The sequence below is a fragment of the Crotalus tigris genome, unplaced genomic scaffold (genome assembly GCF_016545835.1).
Source record: "Crotalus tigris isolate CLP2741 ecotype Arizona unplaced genomic scaffold, ASM1654583v1 scf7180000017764.6130737, whole genome shotgun sequence".
In the NCBI taxonomy this organism is placed as follows: Eukaryota; Metazoa; Chordata; class Lepidosauria; order Squamata; family Viperidae; genus Crotalus; species Crotalus tigris.
Genome location: NW_024096618.1, coordinates 3,500,004 through 3,509,149, shown reverse-complemented (window position 1 = coordinate 3,509,149; position 9,146 = coordinate 3,500,004). Strand labels below are relative to the sequence as shown.

At 38.1% G+C, this 9,146-nt stretch overlaps 1 protein-coding gene across 1 annotated transcript; it reads right to left on the bottom strand.

Moving 5' to 3' along the window:
* On the bottom strand, window positions 1-7,112 carry LOC120307047 (lectin-like). Its single transcript, XM_039341266.1, has 6 exons — window positions 6,954-7,112; window positions 5,769-5,884; window positions 3,614-3,760; window positions 3,129-3,243; window positions 1,469-1,541; window positions 1-229 (listed from the first exon to the last, which is right to left on the bottom strand). The coding sequence occupies exons 1-6, from the start codon at window positions 7,099-7,101 to the stop codon at window positions 199-201; spliced, it is 630 nt and encodes a 209-aa protein (XP_039197200.1). The 5' UTR covers window positions 7,102-7,112; the 3' UTR covers window positions 1-198.
* Between the last annotated feature and the right edge of the window lie 2,034 nt (window positions 7,113-9,146).

Here is a 9,146-nt window from a genome sequence, read left to right as displayed (position 1 = left end):
TCAGCAACAAACAATTTTTATTTGCATCTCAATAAAAATGATTTTAAAAAGACTCTATAGTAGTAAAATCCAGTTGTTCCTACAAATAATTTGATTTGCACGGAAACAAGTTTCTTTAGAAAGTTGCTATAGAAAAGCAAAACATCATAAACATCAAGGTTAGAAATAAGCCTTCTGCATCCTGTGAATTTGTGTCTCTCATTTCGCCTCATAAGAAGAAGAGCATCCTCTGTTTAGGAAAGAAAAAAGCTGACAGTCAAACAAACCACAAACGCATATGTTACACCAGCCTTGTGCAATATATTGCTATGAAAATTGTGTACTTAGAAATAATCCTTCCTGTATCTGAGCAAATGATTCCTAGATGCCCCAGTGTGCAGAATGAATAATCTTGTTCCCAAGTGCAAAACTTAAAGCATTTCACACAAACAGGTGAATGCTCCAACACTGAAAGTTTTTAAGAAGAGACTGGACAGCCATTTGTCCGAAATGGTATAGGGTTTCTTTCCTGAGCAGGGGGTTCTGAGAACGAATATGGAGCTGGCTTATCACATGACTCTAAGTTTAAAGCCCATTGAGACTAGCTGACAGATTTGAGAGAAGGGCAGGAAAAGAAGGGATGTGACCATGATATGTGATCATAAAATGAGCCTCTCTGGTCTAGTAGTGAAGGCTTCAGGCTAGAAATCAGGAGATTGAGTTCTAGTCCCACCTTAGGCATGAGAGCCAGCTAGGTGGCTTCAGCCCAGTCACTCTCAGCCCAACCCACCTCTTGTTGGGGGGAAAATAGGAAAGGAAAGTTGTGTTATGTATGTTTGCCACTTTGAGTTACTTATGAAGTAATATAGGTTGGATTTCAAAACTCTAATATGTATCTTGCAAGCCAGTTCCTGCATCATAATGATGACACAGCATGCTGTGTGAACACATACACTGTGTTTCTAAACTCTGGTTCAGGGCAATGTATATACCCAGTCTTAAGAGTTTGAGAAACTATCTGCATCCCATTTGCACACCTGATTTTTTTTCCATGCAAAGACTTGCTTGCATATATTTGATTTCACTGACAGAGCTTCTCATGGGAAAATGAGGATCAGCCGCTGAAAGGAAAGGCTTTTGGCAAATTTAACCCAGTGGATTTAGGAATGGGAATCTGAGGAGATGAAATGGGTGTAAAACTTTGGGATGGATCTTTTACTTGGTGTGGAATTTTGTATCGTGTTTAAAGCAATTGAAGCAATATAGGAGGGAAAAAAATCACCATCCATTTTTCACTGGCATAATAATTTCTGGAAATGAAGTGAGAGGGAAATACTCATAGTATTCCGCAACATGCAGAGGTTCTTTTTTCTTTTAACAAATAAATTCTGTATGGCATTTGCATCTGGAAGCTGTCGTGTTAATATATGGCATCTAACATAATGGAAGAGTTAGAGGCAGCTTTTAGAAAAATAATTTCAGCTCTTACCTATTTGCTAGAGAATATTTACAAACAGATCGAAATTTCCATGAATTGTTATAATCATTCCAGGTAATTTTTTCTAAAGGAGAAAGAATGAAGTCATGGTTTTAGACTGGTTCAAGTACACAGGAACTGTTTTCTAATGTTCAACAAATAGCATTACAATTTTTGTCTTTGAGATTCTGGTACTATATTACATAATGATGGGAGTAGTAATATGGGCATAATTTAAGCCAGAGATAGGTACCTTTGGAATTTTGAGAGCATATATGAGAAACACAATACACAAAAAGGCTATTGTTGATGTCTATTCACAAAAGGGGTGCCATAATAACACCACTCTCTAAATATCTAGAATAAAAGCTACCCCCACAAGATACTTGGTTATCCGAATGCAATTTTAACAAGGCCTAAAGACGTTCCTGCTGAAGATTTTGCTTAATATGTGGCAGCCTGTTAATTTTCTACTCAACAAACATTTTTAAACATGTAAGTGGAGCAAGTGCCTGGTGAGACACCATGTTCTCTGCCCTTGGTTTAAGCCAACATTTTTTACTTCCCACCAGAGGCCAAAGAAGGACACCTAGTTAGGGAGGCTGTGTAATGTTTAAAGGGTTGTTTTGTACAGCATATTGGCACGAGTGAAGCCTTCTTGAAGCACCCATGCCTTCTGTAATGCATGCTTGCTCTGAAGACTTCCAATTCATTTAGGAATAGATATGCAACACTTCTGGTGGAACTGCCAGTGCAGTGAAGCAGCTGTGCAAGCCAGCAGCCACACTGAGTCACAACAGCTTCAAGTGTTTTGTACCAGTGCATCTTGATCTTCCAAATGCATAGCCTTATTATAAGTGATCCTCAACTGACAACCATTTGTTTAGTGACCATGCAAAGCTATAAGAAATTGAAAAAGTGATTTATGACAGGTCCTTACACTTACAACCACTGCAGCATCCCCAGCAATCTTTTGATCAGAATTTGGATGCTTGGCCACTGGCATGTATTTACCGTGGTTGCAGTGTCCCAAGGTCACGTGATCAACATTTGCGACCTCAGCCAGCAGAATCAATGGTGGAAGCTGGATTTGCTTAACAGCCATGTGATTCACTTAACAAACGGCAAAAAAGGTCATAAAGTCATGTGCGATCACTTAACTGCCTTGCTTAGCAATTGAAATTCTGGTCCCAATTGTGCTTATAAGACAAGGACTACCTGCATGTAACTGCATCGTGGTCTCTAGCAGAAACCCACAGTATGATCCATAGAAACTTGTGGTGATCCACGAATGAACCATAATGTCAGATGAGACATTCCTACTGCATTAACTTGAAAAGGTGGGGATTTTCCACCAAATAATTCACCTTTAAAATGGAATGGATGCCTTACATTCGCTGAGAGTATGATCAGAGGTAAAATAATGGGGGGGGGGAGTGTCTGAAATTCAGAATTGTCTTGCTTTCAGATGAATGCAATGCCCTTCTCTGCTGTATTAAAAATTCACATAAGCAGAAGTTGCAATCTATGCAGTTACCAATAATACATCACACATGGATTCTCATTCTTAGTCATGTTGCAAAATTCTATCCTCCTAAAAGCCACACATAAGCCAACCCCTTCCTGAGTATGACTCTCATTATATATTGGGTAATAAATATGTGAAAGTTACCGTTGCGTAAAAACCAGGAGCCAAGATAGTGTTCTCCTGTCAATCCATCAGGTTGCTCAGAAGGAAATGACTGGAAATCAAATTTTGAACCATCTGTCCACACAAAAGTTCCTTCCTGAGGAAGTTTCACAGAGTTTGTTAAAATAAGTATACTGGAATAAAGGATTGTCATGTTTCTCAAACAGCACACACACACGATTTATGTTTTGTACAGAGCCAACTTTCTTTAATTTTGTACCCTCCAAAACTGCTGGATGTCAATTCCCATAACTAGAATGGCCCTGGGTTGAAGACAATGCATGGGAAAAGTCAGTTGGGAGAAGGATGTGCAAAGCATAATCAACCACACTTTGCCATGTTAAGAGTTGTCTGTCCTGAGGCAGGAATAAAAAAGATGTGCAGTAAAGTTTGGTGCCTTTCCAGATCAGTCATTTAAGCACCGGTGTTTCCTTTTTAAAATACATGTATATATATATAAATATTACCTTGAAGGTGTCATGTGCACCAATCCAGTACGCCTGTCCTTGCTTGTAATCCACTGGCTTGCCCATCAAATGAAAAATGAAATCGTTTTCTTCCATGCTATGGATAGAGGCCAGGTGGGATATTGGAGAATAACGCTGACAAGATATCTAAGAGGAATTCACAGTGAAGCATATCCACTTTTTAATCCATCCATTCCAGAATATCAGTTTTACAAGAAGCTTCTGCAAACATCCTCATCAAGTACTTCACTTGAGCTTTTCAAATCATTGTAATTACATGTTTTGAAAGATTTGACCCCAGCTTTTCAGGTGTTTGTGTGCCACTAGAACAGTGGTTCTCAACCTTTTTAATGCTGCGACCCCCAACTGGTCGTAAGTCGAGGACTACTCAACCGGTCGTAAGTCGAGGACTACTCAACTGGTGCAGCACCGTTTGCAGAATGGGACTTTTGGCGGGCTCAGCAGGGCAGAGACAGCCTGGACAATTCCTATTGGCTTTTGAAAGCCAATAGAATTAGACTCTATTCAAGAGAGTCTATTCTATTGGCTTTCAAAAGCCAATAGAATAAAAGGGAGTAGCACAGCTAAGGAAAAAATGGCGGACTGCGTTGTTTGGAGACCCCCGTGAAATGGTCGTTCGACCCCAAATGGGGTCCCGACCCACAGGTTGAGAACCACTGCACTAGAAGATTCAAAAACTGTGTTACAAGATCAAGATAACTGCTTGAAACGAGATGCAGAGATTCAGTCAAACATTTGAAAATACTAACAGAAGCCTGCGTTTTGTTGCATTGATGAAAACCCATTGTGCACTCAAAAAGTGAAACTGGTTGAAAAAATATCATCTTTCAGTAAAGTTACTCTATCCAGACTGAAAAATCTGGAGGACAACAAAGAGCTACAAAAAAATCTTTAGCTCTTTGTTACCCCCTAGTGATTGCAGGCAGGTCTAAGGGTCAGTGCCATGCTTTCAGGCGAAGGTCCATTGACTAGAAATGCAATAAGCAGACTTGTTGGCTTGTTGTATCTTGAAGCACATATCATCTGCTAACATGTCAAGGAGAAAAGAGCAGGTTGCTTTGAGCTCACTAAATCTAAAGTGTTCTCTAGGGTGCCACTATTTATTCCCAGAAGCAACATAGCTAGCACAAGACTAGAAACTTGGAAGGGGACAATGACCTCAAACAAAATGTGACATGTGGATATATTGGCTTGTGCATATCTAGGAAAAACTAACTAACCTGTGGCATTGTGACACTTTGCCTCTTTGAGTAGACGGGGACACATAGATGGTAGATTATCTAAATTGGATTGCTGCAGGAAAAGCATTTACTATTGTTGGCAGTTAGAGTTAGATGCATGCCTGTGGTTTTTGGCAATTGTCATGGTCAAAATCTAGCTCACTTAAAGCAACTAAATCACTTTGAGGATACAACAGAACTTTATTAACATGCCAAAAATAATATAGTATATACTGGAGCCCCAGCAAAGCTTTGATACTTGGCTAAGCAGCTGAGACCAAAGACAGAATCAGAGCTTACAAATCTTTGATCCATGACTACATTGCAAGGCATGTTGTGCTCCAAATTGCAATGCTGTTGTGAACAGCCCAGAGTTGCTTAAGAAGTGAAGCCAGATATTTTTTTAAAAATACATAAATCAAAGGCAAGACAAAGAAAAAGCCAAGTATAGTGGAAATTCCAATGTGACATTGGATTTTTTTTAAAAAAAAATCATTTGGGTGACTTTCTTACCACTGTATTTATCTCTAACGACTAGGTCAATATACTACCGTAGTTCTGAGACAAGGTCAATGACTAGAAACTATTTATTTATTCAACATGTTTATGTAGCCACTTATCTTCTAACCAACTCTGAGCAGCTCCCAGTCAAAAGCTAAAACAGTGCATAAAATCATATTAAAACTATAAAACTAAACACATTAAAATATTAAATTTGGTTTTCTGACTGAGTCTTCTCCCTGTTTTCACTCAGACTGTCTTCAGCTTGCTGTGAATGTTTTCTTACAATTAATTACATTAAACAATCCATATGTACTGTGTGTGTGTGGGGGGGGGGAGGAACCTCCCATAGGTTTGGTAGTAAATATTCTTGCCCCCAGTGACTGCTCTGCCACCCCATCCCGATCACTTGCCTCAGCTTCAGTCCAGGTGTATTGCTGCCTCACAGCTTTGTAGCAGGCAGACTTATACTGCACCCAGCCATTTGCACAAAAGCCCTGGGCACAAAGACAGGTCTGGGCAGAGACATCTGTTCCAAAGAGAAGTAAAAACAAGGATTTGGTCACTATACATATTTCAGCTCATTTTATTTATCCCCACTTATATAGTAACATGTGGAAGAGAAGGTATGCGAAGGATCCCTTATGGAAATTGCGTATTTCTATGTCTTTTGCTCTGTTATTTCCTACTCAGCACCAGTCCCGGGGCATTATGATATAATTAAAAGAATCCAGTTTACTCTTTCTTAGAAATCCCCCATGGAATAAATTATATCCTACCAATTAAGTATTGCTATTTAATCCTGCAGCCTCCATCCACAAAATAGTCAGAGCAATCCAATATAAGTAGTCCTTGAATTACAACAGTTCACTTAGTGACCGTTCAAAGTTACAACAGCACTTTAAAAAAGTGACTTATGACCATTTTTCACACAACCTTTGTAGCCTCCCCTTGATCATGTGATCAGAATTCAAATGCTTGGCAACTGGTTCATACTTATGACCGTTGCTCTGTCCCAAGATCATGTGGTCACCTTTTGCAACCTTTTGACAAGCCAAATGAATGGGGAAGCCAGATTCACTTAACAACCGTTTTACCAATTTATCAACTGCGGTGATTCACTTAACAATTATGGCAAGAAAGGTCATAAAATGGGGCAAAAATCAACAAATGTCTCACTTAACAGAGATTTTGGGCTCAATTGTGGTCGTAAGTCAAGGACTACCTGTACACACATACCATTATGGACTTAAGGGTTTTGTTATAATTAAAAGGTGGCATTCATACTGTTCAGGAGATGCCATAAACTCTTAAAGACTGCAATCCCATCCATGCTTCCCCCAAAGTCAGACCAGTGCCTGAATCTTGTGGCCCATTCTTCTGGATAGGCATGCATAGAAATAAACTGTAACATAGATATTGGTTCCCTTTCTTTTTCCTATTTTTATCCGCTGCTTCTTCTATTTTTTCCTTGCAGTCTGCCATATGCTACTACTGCTACTACCCCTACTACTAATACTACTACCTGTCAGTTACTTTAGTAGAAGTTCCCAGGTTCTTACTTTTCTCTTTTCACCTTTGAACCAGTGTAAACTCACCCTGCATGAAAGTGATGCCCAGAAAGGCGTAGATAAATAACCAGGAACACATTCTCTTTGAGCAGAAGCAACCCAAGCTGTCAGTCAGCAGATGAACAGTAGACCTGCTGAAGAGCTGAAGTTTCCCCTTGTATTTATGGAAGAACATTAAATAAGGAAGTATAACAATATGCAAGTAATTTGCCTAAATTGCATAAGCTGGGCAAGTGTACACAATATCTTGGCTGAAGATCTGTTTCCTTATTTGAAAAATATATCTGAGCACACAATATTCCCCAGCAAAGTCAACAGTTCAAAACATTCCTCTCTAAAGTTGAAGATAAATAGAAAGAAAAAAAGATATTAAGAATTTACTTCTGATATACTTTGCAGCCGTTATAAGTACAATTGCAGTTTAATTTCTCTCTCTAAAGTTACATCATAATACTCTTCTTTTGATAATCCATCCAATTTAATCACCAGAGCCATAAATCAAAAGTTCCTTTATTTTTACCCACAAAATCCATAAGAGGTTTCCGTTCGCCAGTAAAGGTCTTCTCTTAATCAAAGAAGTTAATTTATTCATCTCAGGAAGATCTGTCATTTCACCATTTCTCTATAGTGGCTAGTGTTGAATCTTTTCACCTCTGTGCATATAATGCAGTAGTAATCATATTCTGAAATAATCTTTTATGGCTTTTTTCTGTTTATCCATTAGTCTGAAAAGGAAAAAAATTGGCTTCAATTAAATATTGATTTGTATTTCATTGTTTTTACTTTTTTGACATGTCTATCAAGCACAATAAAATGTCTCTTCATATTGTTCATATTTCCAACTTACATTTGAAATGCCTTGATACATTCTAGAGAGTTTCTTTGGCATCCTACACCAACACCATACCATTTTATCAAAATTCTCTAAGATCTAAATATAATATACATCTCAACTCTTTTAACCACATGTTTTCCCATTGGTTCATCTGTATATTGTAACCAAAATTCTTGGCCCACTCTATCATGCATTGTTTAATCTGTTTTTCCTCCATTTTAAACATCAGCAAATATGTATACATTTTAGCAATTATTTGTTCATCATCAGTGCAGAATTATACTTCAAATTCTGTCTTACTTTGTTCTATACCAAAGTATTTAGTATAACCATTTCGAATATTTCTGATCATTGTAAATGGGAAAACCATGGACAATTATATCCTTTTGATATTGTTCTCTTGATCTGATTTAAAATTCTGTTTGATGGTTTTCCAATAATTCCTGTTACATCCACCATTTGTCCTTGCCTGCTGTTTCTCTTCTATAATAAGCTTCTTGAGCTAAGATCCATACAGGTGTTTTGGGGTACAACCTTTGTTTATAGGTATTCCATACTCTCACTATGGCACATCTAATAAAATGGCTTTTAAAATCCATTTTATAATTTTAGCTTTATCATACCATAAATATTCATGTCATTCAAACTTCAGGTCATGACCATCTAATTCTAAGTCTGAATTTTAAAAAATCAACACAAATTCAATAGTGATAATATCATTATAGATTCGGTACAGGTCTAGGTCACTTTCACAACATTCTCTTGCTTCACCACACTATTTTGTTCCATTATTTCAGCTAAAGCAGGAAGGATATTATGTTCAAGTACTTAGAGAACAGTTATGTAACCCATCAATCAGCTATTGGGTAATTCTGATGGATCGCAAGCACAGTGTTGCTGTCTTTAGGTTTTTAGAGTAAAAACAGCTGAAATGCAGCAGATAAGGCTGTCCAGAGACTGGAGGGGAGGAGCATTCCTGGAATAAGGAATAAGTGCTACTCTGATCACATCCACTGCTGATCATCTGCATTCACTTCCAGTATAATGGGAGGATAAGGGTTGCTGATTGTACGAGGTTTATAGCTGCCATCAAACATTATTGATGTATGGGAGGCAACACCACTTTAACTTCATGTTGCCACTTTTATAGCAATTCATTACAAGATGTCCAATATGGTGGTCTATTTCTAATCACCATTCAAAACCTAGTGACTTTATCTTGTGAGTTGTTCAGCACAAAAGCACCTGCAACACCTGAGGTCTCAGTTTGGGTGCTGTGATGTTTCTCAGTTCCTACAAAATGCAACCATTATCAAGTATGCATTCATAACAGTTGTTGATAAAAGTCGATCAACCAAATTATAGCAGACTTAGATAGATGGAAA